Below are 21,016 nucleotides of genomic sequence, written 5' to 3' on the forward strand. Positions count from 1 at the left end.
AGAGATCTCAACTGACAAAGAATCAAAACCCTTGCTACTTTATAACCGTGAAATCCAAATCCTTAATATTTTTTGAAGTTTGAACGATCTCACTAACCAATTTATCACATTAATTTTTTTTCCTCACCAAATTGAATTTAAACGTTTTACTATAATCATAACCACACATATCTTTAGAATACAAAAACAAGGATGACAACATCATTAAGTAGCAAAGCACCTAATAATGTTCGGTGAGAAGAAGAAAAAGAAAGAATAACAATAAAATATATTAGAAATGATAAAAATCATGAAACCTTCAAAAAATTAATAATATGCCTGTTGTTGCATAACTGACATACAAAGTAAGTTGTATAATGAATGCTTTTCGGTACTAGGTATCCCCAAAAAATCAGCAATATCTATAATACAAAGTAGAATGATGTCTGTCAATTCGTCTGTCTCTTAAGATCTCGGTAACCACTTAACCGATTGGATTCTACTCTTCAGGTAATATACCTACTGGTCCTGTGGTGGTTTTAGGCTATTTTCTTGGGGGGGGGGGGGGGACACCCACAACCTCCCAAAACAAAACAATTACCCCACTATTTTATTAGGCAGTTATTTTAAAATGAATGGCAGAACCAGAAATACTTAATTTTCTTTTTAAATTACCTCTTAGGGCAAAGCCCCTAGAGGTTAGGGGCGAAGCCACTAGTTTATTAAATAGCAGTAGAGACAATAAAAATAAGCAACTTGTCCTTTCATCTATGAAAACAAAAATCCCTTAGAACAATGGGAAATTTAAATATTAATCACAAAAATTTTGAAAATCGGACTGTAAACACCAAAGATATGTAAAAATAAGTAAAGTTAGAAGCAGACAGCCATGGATGTTAATAGTTATATACTTAAATATTCGCCACACAATGCCATCGAAGGTGATTTGACTTTTGTGTCAGAACCTGAATTGGGACATAGTGCATTTCATTACCATAGGTTAGGTAACTTCATTTCACTTTTCAATAAAATCTAAAATGCAGCCGTTTTTGCAGGAGGTACCATTTTCTGTGAAAATTTTAGAGGAAAATTAAACAGTTTTTAGTTAATTTCTACTTTTATTTTCAACTGAAGAAAAAATCCTTTTGTGTATTTACAGAATCATTGTTGTTACTTAATCTTATCAAAAAAAAAATTTAAAAACTAACCCATAATAGCCGATTTTTCATTTTGTTCAATATGGGTAAAATAAAAATATTATCATCTCCAAAGGGTTAAAATAAAAATTTCAAAGCTCTAAAATGTTGTTCATCGAAAATAAATAGCAGTTTATAAAGACTTTTTGCATCCATCTTCTCATTTAACAGGGAAAAAACCAAAAATAGAATCTGTTTTTTCAGTGTTGACATAAAAAAAGCATTTGATAATAAACTATAAAAAAAAATATTTTTTAAAAGTGCTAAAAAGTTATACAGACTATTCAGTCTTTACCTCTGACATAAAAATAGATGTAAAAAAAAAGTCAATTTAGTATAGCAGCCAATTAAAATAAATTTTCTTATGGAAATTCTCATCAGAGCGTTACTGATAAACCAAGAAGTCTTATTGGATAACATACTAAATGCTCCTTTAAAAATTTGTATTCTATGAGAAAATCATGTTTTCAATTGGACATTTTAAATTAAAGAGTAGCTTCAAGTGACTAGCTATTCCCAGAGTGAGAGATACCAATGTTTATTACACTAGTCCTTAAATTTTTACAATTATGTTTCTTATTCGTTGGCTTAACAACTTTGAGGACTTTTTCAATTGGTTAGTTTATTAAGTTGACTGTTCAAACATTTCAACCACTAATCTTAAGCTCCAAAGAAGGTAGTTTTGTGTTTCAATATTGGGGATGTACATCAATTTATTGGCCTTTGTCTTATACCTTTAGATCCATGAGGTGTTCTACCCTTTGACTTTAGGGCGATATTGATCTTGAAAATAGTCTAAAACCACACCAAAATAAAAGTGCAACCAAGTTGGACCAGCGATTTCCGAGAATTTTAAATACAGACAAAAAACCTTAGTACTGTATGTATATTAGAATGACAAGATTGAATGTTTAATGTCTATTTTATAGGTAAAATTGTCTTTCTAACTCACGCTCTCTTATGCTCCCTCTCTCTCTATCTCTCTCAATCAATCTCCCTCTCTCTCTTTGTTTCTCTGTCTCTTTCTCTCTCTATTCAAGGGTGATAAAAGGGAAATGCAGTTCTTCATAAAATGTTGTTTCATAGGGTTGTATACATCCCCTTCTGCACGCTTATGATCCAAAATATTGCAGACTATATTGTAACATACCCTTTTTCCAAAATGATCATGTTTATGGGTTGCACTTGTTTTTGAGAGAAGGCATTTCCCCTACTTTTACTATAAATACCGCTCATCTGACATAGCAGCAGTAGGTCTTTATTTTGTCTTTAGTTATGAAATTTGTTTAGGCTAAGATTCGTACCTTTCTCTACCATGTGCAGATTTGCTGAATGCTATAGAAATATTACTATTACTTGGATGTTGCACCAGATTTTCGTGTACTCTAATAAAGTAATTCTCACAGCCAGCTAAAGTTACAATACCCCAATCCACCCCCTGGATAAACAAACTATAATAAACGAGGTACATATTAGCTAGCTAAATTAGAGACAAATTTTCCCTTGTTAATATATACATGCATTCTATATACATTGCTAAAGTAAACCAGTTTTAAAAAATATAAAAAAGATAAACGGACATTGGAATTATAGAGTAGCTTCGCTACTAATAATGGATATATTATTATTTGGATTTTCATGTTCTCAAATAAGGCTAAATTAACATTTCCCCCTCTACCACATTTATACATGGGTTTCATGTTAGCAAGCTTAATTGACGACAATTTCCCCCTGTCATTATATCCATGTATATTCTACATCCATTATTAAAATTGTGACTATTTCTAAATTATGTTTATTTGGGATTAAGTCAGACAGAAAAACATTGTTTTTAATCATATTATGTAAAACTAGGGGATGCGCCAGTAGCATCTAGAAGCTTTTAATTCAAAGGGATGGGGAAATTCCTAAAATCATTCCAGGACCAGGTTAGTGAAAGGTTAGTAGAATAAAACCTTCCATCACATTTTCTACCGAATCCAACTTTTGAATAACATAGTTTAAATTAAGCAACACATTTCAAGTTCGAGAGTTATTTATGAAATAATCTACATTTCTAATTATATACTGCCATGCTAGTCATATATATGTCAAGATAAAATTCAAAAACTTTTTGATTCTTTATTTTAATTCTTTAAAGATTAAATAGATTCTACTTTTTAAAAGCTACTCTATAATTTGAAATGTCCATTTGAAAACATGATTTTCTTAAAGAATACATTTTTTATAGAATCTTTTTACAAAGGAGCATTTATTATGTTATCTAAGTCCTTGGTTTATCAGTAATGCTTTGGTGAAAATTTTGTAAACAAATTATCATAATTGTCTGCTATAATAAATAGATTTTTTTTACATCTAATTAAATGTCAGAGGTAAAGTTGAATAATCTGTATTACTTTTTAGCACTTCTTTAAAAAATTATTATTTATATTTTTAATCAAATGCTATTTTTATGTCAACACTGAAAAAACAGATTCTATTTTTGGGTTTTTTTCCTGTTAAATGAGAAGATGGATGCCAAAAGTCCTTATAAACTGCTATTTATTTTTGATGAACAACATTTTAGAGCTTTGAAATTTTGATTTTAACCCTTTGGAAGTGGTAATATTTTTATTTTACCCATATTGAACAAAATGAAAAATCGGCTTTTATGGGTTAGTTTTTAAATTTTTTTTTTGATAAGGTTAAGTAACTACAATGATTCTGTATATACACGAAAGGATTTTTTCTTTAGTTGGAAATAAAAGTAGAAATTAACTAAAAACTGTTTAATTTTCCTCTAAAATTTTCACAGAAAATGGTACCTCCTGCAAAAACGGCTGCATTTTAGATTTTATTGAAAAGTGAAATGAAGTTACCTAACCTTGGGTAATGAAATGCACTATGTCCCAATTCAGGTTCTGACACAAAAGTCAAATCACCTTCGATGGCATTGTGGCCATAATGTTGGGACTGGCAGACATAGTGAATTATATCACATATATCACTAAACACCGATAAAATTGTATCCTTTTATGTAAAATACAATTATAAACGAAAGCCAAAGAAACTAGTTTTAAGACTGAGCAGTATTGGCGAATTTTCTCTGGTTACAAAATAATGTTAAATCACATCCGCAAACACGTTTTCCTTAAGATTCCCCAAATATTGCAAATTAACGAAAATTGGCATAAAAATTATAATTCCATTGGATCAATGTTGTTATTAAATTGAATGTGAGGGCATAAAATAGCATAAATTCATATCAAGACCTAACTTAACAAGGATGACAACATCCATAAAAGCGAAGCTCTGAAACGGTAGGACAAACGGACATTAGTACACTTGTATAATGTCAGAAGTGAATAATCAGAATGCGAATGTATAAGAGTCAAAGCAAAATTGTAAGTAAATTTGTTGAAAAACTGCTTGATACAAGATAATGATTTTGGACATACTTACATTTTTAGGACTTGATTATAGAGTTGCTTCGCTTATAATATTGTACTTTGTTGTCCCAGGAATCAGTATACCAAAAATCAGACCAATCGGATAATTAGGTCACATACAAATTTGTTGTTAAAAATGTAAAAAAAATCAACATGTTTAAAATGAACGTACGGACATTCAAAAATCAGATCAATCGGATGATTAGATCACATAAATATTTGTTGTTAAAAAAGTAAAAAAATCAACATGTATAAAATGGACGTACGGACATTTTGGTAATGATTATAGAGTTGCTACGCATTCTAAATCGTACCTAACTACTAAAGGAATCACCATGCAAAATTTGAAATCGATAGGACAATTCTAACATGTCTAATTTAACGAAAAAAGCTATCCGTGACGGACGGACAGACGTACAGACTGACGGACCGACCCTAATTATAGAAAAGCTTCACTTTTAAAAATTTAGATTTGGTTCTCTTAGGAATATAACGTCAATGGTTTAACAAATTGTAATATGAAACAAAGTATTTACTCTAAAGATTGAATATAGATTCATTCTTTTTAAAAGCGAAGCTTTTCTATAATTAGGGTCGGTCCGTCCTTCCGTAACGGATAGCTTTTTTCGTTAATTTAGGCATGTTAGAATTGTCCTATCGATTTCAAATTTTGCATGGTGATTCCTTTAGTAGTTAGGTACGATTTAGAAAGCGTAGCAACTCTATAATCATTACAACAAATATCTATGTGATCTAATCATCCGATTGATCTGATTTTTGGTATATTGATTCCTGGGACAACAAAGTATAATGTTATAAGCGAAGCAACTCTATAATCAAGTCCTAAATATGTAAGTGTGTCCATAAACATTATCCTGTATAAAAGCAATTTTTCAACAAATTTACTTACAATTTTGCTTCAACTCTTATACATTTATATTCTGATTATTCAGTTCTGACACTATATAAGTGTTCATGTCCGTTTGTCCTACCGTTTCAGTGCTTCGCTTTTATGGATGTTGTCATCCTTGTTACAATACTTTTTAATCTAATTTTTTCAGTGGTTTAACTTTTGAAAGTAATATTCAGTTCCGAGAGTTTGATTTTCTTGATTATTCAATCAATTAACGGAAGCGATAAAACACCAAAATAACTACAACACACAATAACCAGTATTCAACATTGTCTTAGGCGTAACCATTAATATTCATATTTTACCTTACATTTATGTACGTCAAGCAAAATAAATTTATATATACACATATAAAGCCGCACCCTTTTTAGAAGCGAAGGTAACATCCAACTTAGTCTGTTCATACGAAGGTAAATTTAAATCTACTGCTATTCGACTGATTTGCATTATAATTTGATAACAGGTAATAATAATGATATAACACTATTTGTTTATATCCTATTATAAAAACCAGAAAGATTTTTTGTTGAACCGATATGATTCCCCTTTACATAGGCCCAGGGAAGGTTTACAACCACTCTGGGGAAGGATATCTATTCTGCATCCTCCCAAGAATATCGCCCTAGGAAAGATGACCCCACCCAAGGAAAAAATATTATCTTCCTTTTTCCTTTCCAAAATTAAAAGTGAATGGTCAATTTCCCCCATCCCTTTATTGCCTCTAGAGGCTTCACCGCTAGTTAATTATATTACTATGTCTTGCTACTTAATGCAGATGTTTTCATCCTTGTTAAAATCAAAAGGCAACCTCTTTGCTGGATTATCAATTTCCATCTTATTTTATTTAGCTCTATCTTACTACCATGATTGAATTGTATGCTTGGCATCCACAAAGCTAGAAAATTTGAAATTCCGATAAAAACGGCCAAGATACTCAAAATTTCTTATGGACAGTCATACATACAACTTTTTAAAGAACCTTAGTTTTGTCTATGAGGTTCTATGAACCATACAAATGTATTAATAGAAAAGTTTAAATTAGTAGTGAAGTTATAAACAGTATATGACTCAAAATAAGTGCTGTGTTTGTGTAGTACGACCTCGCTTTGTCAGGCTTATAGAGTAGCTTCACTCCTCAGATCTAATTCTATTTTGTTTAATCACCTCCCACTAGAAGCGGAGCCATTGTGTAAATATCAGTTTATTATTTTGTACAGCTGTGTTGCTAATGGTTAATTTTAATCTCTATTATGCTTGTGTCAAAAGGATTGTTGTAGTTTATGGCCCCCGCCCTCCAGAATGAGCCAGCTTTGTATAAAACCATTTTGATTGCATTTATACCTAATCCATGTATTATGTTGCATTAAGGGGGGGGGGGGGGGTAACTTTTGCCACTTTCGCGTAATCAGTGTTGTGTGGGCTAGGTATTGATTTGAGATTATTGTAGGTTGTATTAGATAAAAGTTTACTTTTGGGTAGTAGTTCACGGATATTTAATCATTTCTTGAACAGGTCTCCAGGTTTAGGTGCTGCAGGCTGGAAGGTCGTTTCTGGACAGGTAAAAATTAAAATTTTTATTTTAAGAGTTAGAGGTACACTTATTACACCAAATATGCGTGGTTTTGGATGTTATTAACATATTTGAAGAAAAAATGACAATCGGCCTCCAGGTTCAGGTACTGCAGGCCTCCAGGTACACTCTGGACAGGTATTAATTAAAATTCCTTATTTGAAGAGTTACAGGTACACTTTTAAAACCAAATATGCATCATTTTGGATGTTATCATCATATTTGCAGAAAAATTAAAAATCGGCCTCCAGGTTCAGGTGCTGCAGGCCTCCAGGTAAACTCTGGACAGGTAAAAATTAAAATTTCTTATTTTAAGAGTTAGAGGTACACTTATTAAACCAAATATGCATCTTTTTGGATATTATTACCATATTTGAAGAAAAAATGACAATTGGCATCCAGGTTCAGGTGCTGCAGGCCTCCAGGTACACTCTGGACAGGTAAAAATTAAAAATTCTGTTTGAAGAGTTTCAGGTACATTTATTAAACCAAATATGCATCTTTTTGGATGTTATCATCATATTTGCAGTTAAAATTATTTCAAGATAAATTGACAATCGGCCTTCAGGTTCAGGTGCTGCAGGCCTCCAGGTTCATTCTGAACAGGTAAAAAAAGAGGTACACCTATTAAACCAAATATGCGTGGTTTTGGATGTTTTTATCATATTTGAAGATAAATTGACAATCTGCCTTCATGTTCAGGTGCTGCAGGCCTCCAGGTACAGTCTGGACTGTAATATTATATCCAAGACAGAATTATATTTTGTCTCATGGAGGCCACCTTGAGCCTGTCTAAAGCACAACTAGAGACATTAAATAATATGTATTTTATTTGATAATGATATTTAACCATTTCCTATTTTATAACCTTTTCTCTAAATTCAAAAATTATGTATTAGGATTATTAGCTATTCTGCAGGCTCCTGGAGGCCACCAGAGCCTGCCTGGAACACAATTAGAAGGTTTACTTGATTACTGATTACGCGAATGTGGCAAAAGTTCCCCCCCCCCCTTGTAAATAACTAGTTACTGACTGCTTCAATAAACATCTAAACTGAATTTTGCATTGATCAGTGGTAGTAAACAGATCAGCGTAGCTGATCTATAACTAGTAAAGGTACGTCCGTATGTCTGCATCGCTTGTTGTTACGAACCCCTGAGGCTAGTTAAAGGGGCCACACTCCCACATTTGCCTGAAAGATTATCTAGAACATGGTACTACACAAGAAAAATGAATGAAACTAGTCAAACAAAAAATTCTGACGATTCCCAGTGCCAGGTCGAACACAGACTCCGTCCTCCCCCCCCCTTCTTTTCTTTTATTGAAAACTTTAGATACTAGATAGCCCTGCATGGTTAGAGTGCCATAAATATAGGCACCGCAGGGTTAGGCACCTGAAGGGATTAGCATAGCAAAAATACTAACCCCTTTGTTTTCAATTTATTTCAAAACTCTTTAAGGGAAAGCACAAAATTTCTAACGCAAGTGGAAATCCCTAATTATGAGTTTTTTACTTATGAAAAGTGAAAATTGGTTCTAGAATAAAATAGGAATATTGGATATAGAAAATGAGGATATTGTGACAAAGGAATTTTTGTCGTCAATTTAAGTTACTAATGTAACCCTGCAGATATTGGTCAATACGTTCATCAATGATAAGGGGAGAGGATAGGGTTAAGTCATAAGTGGGGAGGTTTCGTTATATTAGCCAAATGGACGAAATGTTTTATCAAGGTATGGAAAAATCATTCCATTTTCTTTTTAGGTAGAGTAACAATTTCTATATGTAGCAGTAGGTAGTCTGTACCACTGCCTTAAAAAAAAAAAAAAAATTCGATAAGAACGGTCGACTTCCCCTTACCTCATAGGGCGAACCCGCTACTTATATATAAGACTACACTGTCTTGATGGTTTTAAACCAGTTTTTAAATTTAAATAATGATGGAAAAACGTATACAACATAATATATTTTATTAAGATTTATAAACTTGTACTGTATATTAATTACCAGGTCACAATCAATTTGGATATTCAAAATGTTTTAAATTTCAGGGATCTTAAGGGTTACGACAATGGCCGATAAATTAATGTATATTCCCAATAATACTAAAAACTACCCCTTCTGTAGATTACAATTAGTGGTTGAAACGTTTGGGCACTAAATTTAATTAACCAACCAATCAAAATTCAGCAAAAGTCCCCAAAGTTGTAAGCTAACGAATAAAAAAAACGTTATTATTAAACTTTGGGGACTAGTATAATAAACAGCACAATGTCCCCTCCATCCCTGATTAAATTTTGTACACAATTTTTTTAAACTAGAAGATGATCAATAAAGCTTACATAGAACAAATTTAAATTAAATACATGATAAACAAGAAAGTCCACATCTTGAGTTTCCATACACATTTCTGCTCTTTATCTGCTTGCAGAAGAAGAATATTGTATTTTATATCGAATTCAGGGTATAGAGAAATCAATACACCGTATGCGAAAAAATTTGTCCAATGCTTTAATTATAAATAGCTAACAAAATTTTGCTTTGAGCAAGATTTATTTAATAAACTGATATGACAAGAATCGGCAACTGTCATTCGTCGTATTTCACAGTAGCTTTTCACTTATTTCTAGCCCCTGCGGGGCCAATTTCCTAACCCTACATGGCAATCATTAACATTTATCTAAAATAACCTATCAATAGCTACTGTGAGAATACGACGAAACCCGCCACTTCGTTTTCTTTCCATGATCCGAAATTTTTTATCAGACTTTAATCGCCTTTACCAATTCAATCAATTATATTTAGAAAATCTACAACCACTTAGCAGCTTAAATTTTTGTATAGCAAGCCATCATTCAATTTTTTTCGACGTTTTTTCAAAGAAATATTCTTTCCTTTCCATTCTTATCAATGAAATGTTCTTGTTCAGAACCTCCAACAATTCTGAAATAAAAACATTTAAAAAGTTTCATGAATAATGTGACATTTTAAACAAACAATACAAATTTATTCCCCCCCCCCCCCCCCCCAGTATTTGAAAAGAAAATATTTCGTTTTCCCTTAATGTTGAACACAAAAGGTGAGGTTACTTTTATCCTTTGTTTACCTATTACTTTAGGTAAGGTTATACTTATAAGGATATATTCCGTTCTGGGTAGCCCCACAGGATTAGGATATGCCGCAGATTTAGGCACCTCCACAAACCTTCTAAAAAAGTCCCACAGGGCCTCTTGGCGCTTAGCTGCAAGTGATTTATATTACAATACCTGCAAAAGCTCTCGACAAGCAAAGAAGGTTGATTTCTATCTAATGTCATGTTAAATCCTCCATACATCACTAAAATAATCACAAAAGATGTAGGAATAGGTCAATTGAAGATAAATTTAGTTTCTAAATTCTGACTATGGATTAAGAGGCAATTTATAATTAGTGGAAAAAATCTAACAATTTTGAGCCTTATATATTTTCTTCCAAAATTTAACATTATATTGGTGAAAAATCATTTTCGAAACTACACTTAATTGCATATTTTACAAAGATTTTTTTCCAATGAGTGAAAAATACTTACTTGGTACTGAGAAATGTAGACTGGTGTTGTACTTGTTAGCTGGTTCACCTGACGGTTTCTCCCAGAGTATAGAGCATTGGGGTAATAATACTCCATAGTCTTCTATCAAAGGACCTGTTTATATTTTAGATATTCTTATTGAGAATTTTAAATGTTCTAATTGGTTACCAAAATTGTCTTTCTGATTACACAAAAATCTTTTGCCCTCATTTTCTCCAACATTTCTAATTGATATAAATTCCGTTTATCTTATTTTGTTTACCAAAATTTCAAAATTAAAAAAAAAATCCTAGGAGGATAACACCAAAAAGATATTGTTATCTTCAAGTCAAAATGATTAATTCTAAAAGAAATAATAAAATATTCCTGCAATATCCTTCATAACTTTGTGCATTGACTTCTCCATTTTCTAAAATAAAATTAATTTACATACATTGTGCATTGGTTTTAGTAAAGCACCAAAGAAAACGAATTATGTTTTGAATTAGATAGACACAATCAAATTTTACAGCTCCTTAAAAGAAAACTTGTAGATGATATCGACCCAACTTGAGCATTCACTTGTTATAAAGTAGCTTCGTTATTTGTAACTTCAATGTTTTAAAGCACAGATAATCTAGAAATATGGTATATTCGTTTGTCTGGTTATTAATCATTCATTTACTTGCACAATTCGTCTCCCACAGACACGCATTCAGAAAATTAAAGGACATTTATTTTACAAACCTTAATTATCCGTGAGATTTATTTTTAGAAAATTTTGGTATGTACAGCAATTTCATGTTCGTAATTAATTTAAACAGTTGTAATATAGTAATTGCAGCGTTACTGATGGACATGATTATTTTTCTTTATGTTATACCTCAGAAATCCTAAGGAGGGATTGGATATTGGACGATAAATTGATGTATAATAAACAAACTTCTTCGATTCTGTAGAATAAAGTTAAAGCTGGAAAAAACAGGGCACTTTTATTAATTGCCAAATATATAGCACATGCATATAAAACTTTGGGTACCAGTATAATTTACAGTCTAATATCCTATCCTTCCCTGGTGTATTACCTGAATAGTCTCTAAATTTGTAGTGACTGTGTCTGGTGGCTTCAGGAGTTCCAGAATATCCTCTTCATATCTGAAATTGTGCAGAAAAGTTTAAAATTTTATTATGTAAACTTTTTGAGGAAATATCGGCGCTTTCCCTCAAATTGCCTATCGAGCATTGCAAATTTTAGAGGGGTAATTTATATCTATGCTAAACCTTTGCATAACAATGTGAAGCCTATCTCTGCGATGCCATAACCCTAGAGGGCTGCTCAGAACCAAATATTACCTACCCTGGTCAGTGCTAGACCTTTAGAGCGAAAACGCCAAAATATTTAAACATCTGTTAAGAAACAAAGTACTTTGACTTGCTAAAAACATTAATAAAATACCAACCTATTTTCTTTTAAAGCAACGTCATATGGGGTTTCTCCATCCTAAAAGTTTAAAATCCAATTATATTTAGCCAAGTATTTTTTGTTTATTAACTCTTAAATAGGTTAGTTAAAGTTTTCTCCTCTCTTTCTTTCCCTCTCCGATTGGACTCATGGAGAGATCTAATTGCTAGGGGCGAAGCCACAATTATGAACATATTTTTACTGTACAAGCCTTTCGTTTTCTTTTTTTCTTTACTCCTTTTACTTTTTGATTTTTATAAAATAAAGTTACAAGAACTCACTATGCACATGTTTTTTAAACACTTCCTTTTTAAGTTTTTATTTTTACTTTTGAATCTTTAGCTTCTAACTAACTAACTATAAGTCTTTGATTAGGGAATGCTATTTAACCTGGTTTAGAAGAGATCTATAGGCTCCTGCCTTCAGTAACTTTTCAAACGCACTTTTTGATGCCCCTTGCCTAAGTAAAATTTTTCTAATTTTATTACATTTAAATTACAATGACAATAAAAATAAAGACTTTTTTTTTGCCAGGAAATAAGGAATAAAATTGTTGCTTGCAAATACACAAAAAAAAACATTCTAGACCAACCCACAGACATCTCTTATTTTAGAGTATCTAATCTCAGGGATGAAAACTAGTGGAAGAACATTAATTTGTCAATCTGAACAAGTCAAAAATTTTAAATCAGCATTTTCAAATGAACGTACTGACTTTCTGGTAACAATCATAGATATACCACGCTTCCTAAATCGTACCTAAGTGTTACCTATAGAAATCAACATGCAAAGTTTGAAATCAATTCTAAAATTCTAAATTAATTAAAAGAGCTATATATTATGGAAAACGGACCGACTCTTACTATAGAAAAGTTTACTTTTGATAAGTAGAAACGAACCTTACGGCCATATGTAATGGTGTGTTAAGATCTCTAATCTCTAGCATTTCTCTTTCCTGCATGTATTCATTCAGTAATTATATGATTATTAGTAGCACTGATAACAGTCATTTGCAGTCCCAGGGTTGGCAGATAAAAAACCCACCCGGGTTTTTTGCCCTTTAACCCACCTTAAAAAACCCAAGGGGTTTTAGGTTTTTGGGGTTTTATTAAAAAAAAAGTAAAATTGTTTCAAAAATAAGTTTATTTTTCGTTGTTTATATAAAAAAAAATATGTTTTTCATTGACCCCTTGCATGTATTTAACAAAGGAATAGACTGCTGTGCTTGATTTTGCCATTGTCACTTGCTCGGAAAGAGATATACCAGCAAGAAAAGCACATACAGTTTTAGGATCTTTAGATTTTTGCATTTTTTCTGTTTTTCCTGTAAATAGCAGCCAACTTTTCATCTTTCTTATGTCCTAGCCTGTTTCTAAATATTAAAAGAATGGACCTAATTAGTTTCATGGCACAGTGGTTTTCTTTGTATTTTTATAGTAGCTATTAATAGTTTATTGTAGGTTAGGTTAGTTAAGAGGTAATGATTGCCCCGCAGGGGTAGAAATAAGAGAAAAGCTACTGTGAAAATACTATGAAACTCGCTGCGCCATAGAAAGAATCGTCTATTACATATTATATAATGATATATAATATATTATTCAAGCTTTTACAGTATTAAAACTATAAAAACCCCAAATACCCCAAAAAAAAAACCAAGAAACCCCTAAAACCCGGTTAAAATCCCTATTTTCCACGACCCCGGGGTATTTTAAAAAAAACACCGGGTTTTGCACAGCCCTGTGCAGTCCAGTCTTGAATCCTACAGCATATTAGGGTAAATACGCAGAAAGATATTTTTTACATGCTTTAAATCAGGAAGGAACAGGAACGAAACATTAGAATTTTTCCTTTTATCGTCCATTGTCTTATGCCTTAGGATCCCAGATAAGAAAATAGATTTTATTATTTTTTAATCAAAATATTATAAACTTGTGCTTGTTGCACGCACTGCATAGGATTATTTTGTTTATCTTTTTTATAGGATAATTTACCTTTTTATATAACATTCTTGGTGCATTTGCATGCAGAGATTTTGTCTAGAATAAATACAAAATTAGAAAAATCTATCAAAAAATTAAGGAATTAGGAAATGTATACAAAATGTTACCACGAGCGCACGGTATAATTTGCTATAATTAGAGGTACACTAAATGCAAGTCAAAATAAAAGCAATTTTCATAAGCGCGTTTTTATGACTGATTTTTCACTTTTCTTACAGAAGATTAACCCCATAGATCACAAGACTATGTTTTTTTTATATTGTTATGATAAAATTTTTGTCCACTTTCAGTTGGAGGAAAATCTCTATGTAATTGAGTTGATAACAAGGATAACAACATCCATAAGTAAAAAAGAACAAAAAAATGAAATGGACACAAAGTAAAATATAAAGCATATGTCAAATTTTTATTACAAAGAAAAGAAAGAGAGAGAGAAAGTGCAAAAAATATCAATGCGCAAATATCTTAGGAATCTTCTTCTTCACTGTCTAGCTTCATTAGTAGCCAAGAAAACCACATTTCTCCAATGGCGTTACAGACTGACGGTAAGTTATAGAGTAGCTTCGCTACTTAAACTAACCTCTATAAAATCAGCAATTGTGTCCCAATCTTGATGTTGATCAATCATCTCCCAGATCTTTTCATTTGGCCCATTTATGAATTCATCAAAAACATCTTTGTCGCAAACTTCCAGGTACATTTCTGCAGCAAATTATATTTTATAACATCTTATATATCAAGAACTAATACCTGGTTTATTTGAAGTAGAAGGCTGAAATAGCCTAAAGTCGTCCTAAGACTTAAGAGGGCAGTTGCACGAAATGCATTTTAAATTGAATTTAGTGAACTGCTTTTTCCCTGTTCAATGGTTTAAGCTACATTTGTATGGAACATATTTGAAAGAATTTAAATTTTCTACAACGTTGTTTAAAAAAAACTTTAAAATCGTATTCTTGTAATATACCTATGCAATTTTAAAGCTGGCTTATTTTTACAAAAACAGCATGACGGCTAATTTAGTGATGTCTAATTGTTTGTTATTTAAAGTAATACAAAATTATATATGTTTTATGGTATACTTGAAACTTGTGCTTTAAATCATTTTCTGAAATGCACTTCATGCATTTATCCCTTTAGAAAAAGTCAAAATCTAACTATCCTAGGAGATAAATAAAGCTTCCCTAAAAGGTTGAATAATTAAAAGAATCGGTAAGTATACTGGGTTTTAATCAATAGGACACTTCTCACATATCAAAATTTACCAAAATATTACTCATTAAACCATTTATCCCATAAAACAAAGCATAGAATAGCATTGATATAGGCCCTTTTTTAAAGCGAAGCTTTTCAATAATTAGGGTCGGTCAGTCCGCCACGGACATGTACAGTTATCTCTTTTCGTTGATTTAAACTATACCCATATTTTGTATCAACTATTATACATTTATATTCTGCTTTTTAAGTTCTAAAACTCTAGAAGGGTTAATGTTCGTTTGTCCTATCGTTTCAGAGCTTCGCTTTTATGAATGTTGTCATCCTTTTTTCTAATAAAATCAAATCACAATTACTACCTACTGTTTACAAATAAAATAAACGGGAAAGCAAAAATTTTAAGGGAAAGAATTTTTGCAAAGGCCAAATTTTGCAGACAAATATGTGGGTTTGGAAATTTAAAACTGCAAATACGACATTTACTACAGTGAAACATTTTAAACTATCGCATGACTTAAGTTGCAATGTTTGAGCTAAAGATCTAGGAAATGGCCTTAATGACAACGTTTTTTTTCCACTGAATTTTGCAAGAATAATTTAGGGCCATCGTGCTCTTATCATTCGGAACTCGAGAAGTTCTTTCTAACTTGAAATATATTTTTTCGGGGATATATTAGTTTTTTTGACAAACGCAGCAATAGAATGAACTACAACAACAATACGACTTTATATGAATGAATAAAAAAACATGTACATATATGTTTACCTTAATTCAACATAAGCTTAATACCTGGTCATTTTTCTAATTACTTGATAATTTAACATCTGAAAACAAAATATAAAAAAAACACGTGACATAAATAGGTAATTATGTATTCTAACGAAAATATACAATAAAATAATCAAATTTTATAATGGAACAGCATTACTAACAGTGTTCTGTTACCTGTATTTTTTTTAAAATTAAGTTTTGAAAAAAATAAGAAAAATTTTAATACATTAATGCTTATGCAGGACAGGTATTTATTAACAGCACATAAAAAACTAAATCTCATGAAAAACAATAAAGCTCTGTCCTTCGACAATTTCTTTTTCCTGCTCTGTCACAGCAATAGGGTCCACTTCTCTCATGGCAATAGGATCTTCCTCAGTAGTTTCTATTTTAATTTCCTCCTTGATATCAGCTTCTCGATCAATCATTGAATGGTTGTCAGTCACATTTTCAGCCATATCAACAAAATTATTGATAACAGCGTCACTGTCTTTTTCTTGAATTAAATTATTATGAATCAATAATTGGTGGGTTTGTGATGTAGTGGATTGTTTAATTCCAAAGTTTATATTGCCAACATTACTATTTCTTGGATCCGTACATTTTCCATACTTTTTATGACATGTGAGACTTTTAATGCTGGCAAATTTTTTATCACAAATATCACAGGAAAAAAGGTGAACTCTTTGATGTTGAACTAATTGAAAGTTATTTTCAAATGAGTCCTTGCAAACCTTACAGTTGTATGGCCTTTCAACTGAATGTACTTTTCTGTGCAGAATTAAGTGTTGGGTACTGATGAATCTTTTATGACAGATTTCACATTTGTAAACCGGCTTCTTCTTAACCAAAGAGAAGTCATAGCGATTTTTTGACTTATCTTGTGGAGAAAAGTTGTTACAACAAGTCTTGCAATAATATTCTATTTTTTCTTTGTGAGCTTCGTCAAGTGTTTTTATTTGTAGGGTTTCATCATCACTAAAAGATTTTCCACATATAGCACAAGGAAATTTATTATATTTATCCCGACACTGAATTATGTGGCCTTCAATTTCAGGTTCAGAAAAATGATTACTGCATATATCACAAGAAATTGCAACCTTATTTTCTACTTCTGATGTTCTTTGTTGAATATCTTTACCTTGAAAATCTAGGTGTTCAGTACCTCTCCCTTCATAACATTCTATATAACGACCAGCCTCAGATTTGTCACTTAATGGTTTATCATCAGTAGATAATTTTTGGATGGTTTGTAAATAATCTGAAGTTTCGGCAGGAAATGTTCTTTTTGGTTCAGCAGCAATTTTTGGTTTCAAATTTAGATTTTCCTAGAAACATAAATACACTGAGTAAATATTATCAATAACTAACAAAACATAAAGACAAAGAGATTTTAATGACCCTTCACCCCTCCCCCTCACCTATAAAAACAAAGTTATTCATAAAATTATAAATTTTTGGAAAGAAAAAAATGTTACTGTCCTTTCGTCTACATACATACAAAATGAATAGATAGTCTGGATATTTTTTTCTGATAGGTTACATCAGAAAAAAAGTTTCTATAATTTAAACTTACCTAGTTAGATAAGCATCAGTTTACTGCATAAAACAATGGGAAATTATGTTTTAATGCTTTAGGTAGCTAAAGTTACAATAATAAAATAAAACGTAAATTTCACTTACGTCAATAAATAATTTTCTAGCTTTGAGACGAAACAAACAATTTAAAATCCAATGTTAAGCGGCTATGATATGTCAAAACTAAAAAAGTATAGGTATGCATATGACGAGAAAGCATTAAAATTTTTGTTGATTGGGGTAATTTAATGGCACCTATTTTTATTTTTACTTTAAAACTAAATATAACTTCTGGGAGGCATTAATATCCCACCAAAAGCCAAAGGGCGAATCCAGTGATTTAATTAGACTTAGATTTAATTAGGTATACAGAATAAATAGAAAAAGAACTTACTTCACTATAAACTGCATCAATGATTATTTCATCTTGTGTATCAGGGTTTTCTAAAAAAAATGTAAAAATTATTTTTCATGAAAAATTCTGCCTTTTCAAAGAAAAAATATTTCCACCTATCTAAATCCTAATTAATACCTCTTTAGATGGATGCGGTTTGGGCTGAGATTCGAACCCATCACCTTCCCACCGATGAGCGGATGCGCTACGTGTTACGCTTCCACCACAGGTTTATTACATTATACAACACTAGATTCCTCTAAGGGCTTTTCAGGGAAGGAGAGGGGGAATCTCTCAACTTCGAAGTACGTTTTAAAGAGAAAATTTAGAAGAATTTTTTTGGAGGACGATTTCAAATGTTGGAGGAAGATACCCTACCTAAAATAGTTATAAACCTTCCCTGGGCTGTAGAACCGCAACGGTGTAGTGGAAAGCGAGATCTTAACCTACAAACAAACAAACAACCTGTTATTTTAATATATTTATATTTTGACTTACCTAATACTACCGCGGTACAATTCTTAATATGATTTTGGTAATGTACTCCCTTATTGGCATATGATCTTTTACATTTCTTGCAGCTGAAGCTTTCGTACTTCTTCATATTTTCATCTAAAAAAATTAACATTTAAAGCAAGCTTTTAGAATTTAATTTTTGGATTAAAGGGGGGGGGGGGGGATGTGGTGACTCGTCACACGACATACCAGCAATTTTATTTTGGGTGCTACTCCCTTAGTTTTAGAGATAATTGGAATTCGAATTTCCATCTGAAATTTTGCATGAGTAATTCTTGGTAGATCTATTTTCCCTAAATCGAACAAAAAGTTGGAAAAGTAACGGCTAACGGCTGGCAGCTCAGCCGTTTTGCCATTTTTCGGCTACTTATACTGTAAATTAGTCACGAAACCAATCTCCACATATTGCTCTTTGCCACTCCAAAACGCTATCAAACGGTTCTAGCCGGTAGCTGTTGGTACTAGAAGTTTTAAATAATGATTATTGCTTTCATTTAACATGAATTAAACCAAAAATGTGTTATAAAAAGTTGATTCCTACGTTGATTTACCCTGAAAATAGGCAAAAAAAAACGGCTAAACGGCTGTGCCGCTCCTGTTACTTTTCCAACTTTTTGTTAGATTTAGGGAAAATAGACCTACCAAGGATTACTTATGCAAAAGTTCAAATCGAAATTCGAATTCTAAGTGCCATTTGCTTTCTGATTACGAGATGGTTGCATTAACCTCCCCCCCCCCTTTTATGTTAACTTTAAAAAAAAATTGTTGTCTATAGTTCTTTTCAATAAGAAATACACATATTTAGTGAATATTATCGTTCTACTACTATTTTTAAGCCTTAAAACAAACACCTTTACGGATTTTACCCGAAACCTACCTCTGCCATTGTAAAAACTTTTCTTGATCACGAACTAAGTAGGTAAAAAAAAATATATTATTCATTTCATTCAAATTTATATCTCGGACAACGTGAGTTACTAAGTAGCTTCGCTATTAACAAATTAATAAGGATACTCACTATCATGAAATCTTTTGTGATATACTAATCCCATGCTGTAGCTAAATGTCTTATCACATAAGTCGCACTTGAAGGGCTTCTCACTTGTGTGCGATTTTTTATGTGTTATTAGATGAAGCTCATCAGGGAATGCTATACCACAAATATCACAGTGATGTAAGAGAGGTCTTTTGTGTACATATTTCATGTGTATGGATAAAAGTTTGGCGTCAGGAAAATTTCCCCCACATTGGCCACAACTCACTTCTTTCATTTTGATATTATAGGAAATTTCCACTTCAATTATCTGTAAAGACTAAAATAAAACACATAGAATTAAAATAACATATTTTTCTGCATTTTTGAAATATACTACTTATGAAAAAAAAAGGTTTAACGCTATGAATTTGAAATCGAATAATCAAAATTTGTTAAAAGTATGAACAATAAGATAATGTGTTCTTAAAACTTTGGGTACCAATGTAATTTAAAGTTCAGTGTCTTCTTCCTACCTGTGTATAAAAAAACACAAATATATGTTATTCACCTACCTCCTTCCTATTAATAGCTAATAATGAAGACTTGTCTTTAAAATGCCTTACATAGTTTTCTGAAAATAAAAATTTATGTGAAATACATTAACCTTTACTACAATATTAATAAAAGATATCAATTTCTTTTAACTTTTTTTCTATATATAAGTAAATTAACTCATATGTTCTAAGACTTTATACAGGATTAAAGCGCTAAAACTAAATTCTTACAAATACTTGACCTATAAATGTGGTTAAAACCATGAATTAAACAGATAAAAATATGCGATTCACTGAATTAAAATCATCCTTGTTGATTATTTTAATTTACTCCACAAATTTTCATTTTCTCATGTTTGATTGTTTACATTGCACAGATGCCACGTATAATATTTTACGAAAAATGTCATCTTTGTTTTTTTTGTAAATCAATACGACATTTTTAGTAGTAAGTTTATTGCGGCATTTGCGCAAAATAAACAAATAGATAGCTGTAACTGGTTGCCTTCTTCAACAAAAATTAACAGAATTATGCTATACATTAATATTCAGGGATCTTAAGTGATAAGACGATTGACGATAAATAATATACATCCCAAATAATATATGAAAATTATTATTTTTATAGGTTATAACTCTTGGTTAAAAAGTTTAAACACTACTTGTTTTGAACCAACCGATAAATTAATTAAATTCATTTAAAACATCCAAGAGGTGTTGGAGCCAACGAATATGATAATGAGGGTATAAAACTTTGGGTACTAGTGTAATTCTCAGCCCAAAGTCCCCATCCTTGCTGGTTAAAATACTATATTATTTTTTTTAGTAATGTTCTATACAATTGTACGTACCTAATCTATTTTAATATTTATATGTATATATATTTCAATTAAGTTCTATTAATATTTGTTTTATTA

At 31.4% G+C, this 21,016-nt stretch overlaps 2 protein-coding genes across 7 annotated transcripts; both read right to left on the reverse strand.

The window, feature by feature from the left end:
- Positions 1-9,039: 9,039 nt before the first annotated feature.
- On the reverse strand, positions 9,040-16,184 carry LOC145319094 (uncharacterized). 5 transcript variants are annotated; one of them, XM_080160946.1, is made up of 12 exons: positions 16,076-16,184; positions 14,678-14,799; positions 14,089-14,133; positions 12,997-13,052; positions 12,488-12,557; positions 12,096-12,136; positions 11,721-11,790; positions 11,023-11,065; positions 10,657-10,758; positions 10,355-10,424; positions 9,983-10,031; positions 9,040-9,509 (listed from the first exon to the last, which is right to left on the reverse strand). In XM_080160946.1, the coding sequence occupies exons 2-12, from the start codon at positions 14,795-14,797 to the stop codon at positions 9,447-9,449; spliced, it is 729 nt and encodes a 242-aa protein (XP_080017072.1). In that variant the 5' UTR covers positions 14,798-14,799; positions 16,076-16,184; the 3' UTR covers positions 9,040-9,446. The 5 variants fall into 5 exon arrangements, with proteins under 5 accessions (XP_080017072.1, XP_080017071.1, XP_080017069.1 ...); XM_080160945.1 differs by having other exon boundaries at positions 9,988-10,031; positions 10,657-10,769; positions 11,022-11,065; positions 16,076-16,183; XM_080160943.1 differs by having other exon boundaries at positions 10,657-10,768; positions 11,021-11,065; positions 16,076-16,183.
- On the reverse strand, positions 16,167-20,205 carry LOC145319093 (uncharacterized). Of its 2 annotated transcripts, none has more exons than XM_080160939.1 (5): positions 20,118-20,205; positions 19,588-19,882; positions 18,552-18,665; positions 18,054-18,103; positions 16,167-17,409 (listed from the first exon to the last, which is right to left on the reverse strand). In XM_080160939.1, exons 2-5 carry the CDS (start codon positions 19,838-19,840, stop codon positions 16,354-16,356), a joined length of 1,473 nt encoding a protein of 490 aa, XP_080017065.1. In that variant the 5' UTR covers positions 19,841-19,882; positions 20,118-20,205; the 3' UTR covers positions 16,167-16,353. The 2 variants fall into 2 exon arrangements, with proteins under 2 accessions (XP_080017065.1, XP_080017066.1); XM_080160940.1 differs by having other exon boundaries at positions 19,588-19,873; positions 20,118-20,186.
- Between the last annotated feature and the right edge of the window lie 811 nt (positions 20,206-21,016).

This window comes from Acartia tonsa, chromosome 5, assembly GCF_053477335.1.
Source record: "Acartia tonsa isolate MP-2025a chromosome 5, ASM5347733v1, whole genome shotgun sequence".
Classification (NCBI taxonomy): Eukaryota; Metazoa; Arthropoda; class Copepoda; order Calanoida; family Acartiidae; genus Acartia; species Acartia tonsa.